Genomic DNA, 1,194 nt, shown 5'->3' with positions numbered 1-1,194 from the left:
TTTCGGCCGTGGCTGCAGCATCCAGTCAGGGGTGTCCTTGTAGAAGCTGGTTCCATTCTAGCAAATATGAGCCCTACAACAACAGTTTGCCATTTCTTCTCTGCTTTCAAGGGCTCGCTACAATTATTCACACACCTCTTCCGAGACTGGCAGACCACAGGTTGAAATCCGGTGCCCAAGGCTTGCCTTGGCTTTGTGTCCTTGGGCGGTGGAGCTCCCACTGCCTCCCCAGCTGCCCTTGGCATGTTGCGTTCTTCCTTCTGCTCTCGTTGCTGCCCACAGCCCCCCGGCTTTTGTGCTCCTGACTCACGCTTGCCTGGACACCCATTCCCATGGCCCCTCGTCCTCAGTGGTCCTCATGGTGCTCCCTGCCATACAACCTGTCCCCTCCGAACCCCTTGCTTTTTCTAGTGTTTTCCATCGTCCCTGCTGCTCTTCCTCCCTGGTGCTCCTCCCCAGTGCTGCACCCCCTCCCCTCACCAGCCCCATTCGTGGGGCACCATTTCACTCCATCCACCACTCCAGATTACTCCAAGGGCTTTGGTGGCCGTTACGGTGTGGAGAGGGACAAGGTGGACAAAGCAGCAGTGGGATTCGACTACAAGAGCCAGGCAGAGAAGCATGACTCCCAGAAAGGTGAGCTGGGGAGCCCAGTGCAGCAGGCTGTGTCGGGACTGGCGCTGGGACTCTGCCTGCAGGGGCTGGGGGCACTGTGCTTGAATTCTGCAGCCTGTTGCACGGATGGTGGGGCAGCTGTGGGGAGCTGCTGAGTGCCACTGCTGGCATCAGGGGAGTGGGTCAGGTGCAGAAAGCTGTCGCATGATGCGTGAGTGCTGGAAAAAGCCCAGGCTAATGAAGGGGAGCAGCAGATTCCGCTGGGCACAGGGCTCTCCCGAGCAATGTGTCACCAAAGGAAGGGTGCAGGGCAAGCCCAGGCTGGTGCTCATAGCAGGTGACATGTCCCAGGGAGGAGGGAGGGCTGTTGCTGCAGCCACTGGTGGGAAATCTGGCCTTGCTGCATGAATTTCGCCAAGTCCTGGGCAGGGGAAGCTATTGCCCCTGGGAGAACAGCCGGAGCTCACAGCGCTGCCACTGTTCTCTTCCCCTCCCTTGTCTGTTCTCTTCCATGCCCTGATGTGTATCCCTGTGGCTGAAGACTATGCTGTGGGCTTTGGGGGGAAGTTCGGGGTCCAG

General features: G+C 59.0%; 1 protein-coding gene across 1 annotated transcript in view; it reads left to right on the top strand.

Moving 5' to 3' along the window:
- Positions 1-525: 525 nt before the first annotated feature.
- LOC104491481 (src substrate protein p85-like) overlaps positions 526-1,194 on the top strand; it is a gene marked incomplete at its 5' end in the record, with an annotated part of 6,750 nt that continues 6,081 nt past the window's right edge. The window contains 2 exons of the mRNA XM_010133915.1: positions 526-636; positions 1,157-1,188. Of these exons, the coding sequence (XP_010132217.1) occupies positions 526-636; positions 1,157-1,188 (143 nt within the window). The remainder of the gene's footprint in view (positions 637-1,156; positions 1,189-1,194) is intronic.

Source organism: Buceros rhinoceros, unplaced genomic scaffold (assembly GCF_000710305.1).
Source record: "Buceros rhinoceros silvestris isolate BGI_N320 unplaced genomic scaffold, ASM71030v1 scaffold34383, whole genome shotgun sequence".
NCBI classification, from domain to species: domain Eukaryota; kingdom Metazoa; phylum Chordata; class Aves; order Bucerotiformes; family Bucerotidae; genus Buceros; species Buceros rhinoceros.
Note: the sequence above shows the minus strand (reverse complement) of the source record. Positions and strands in the feature narration are given on the sequence as shown.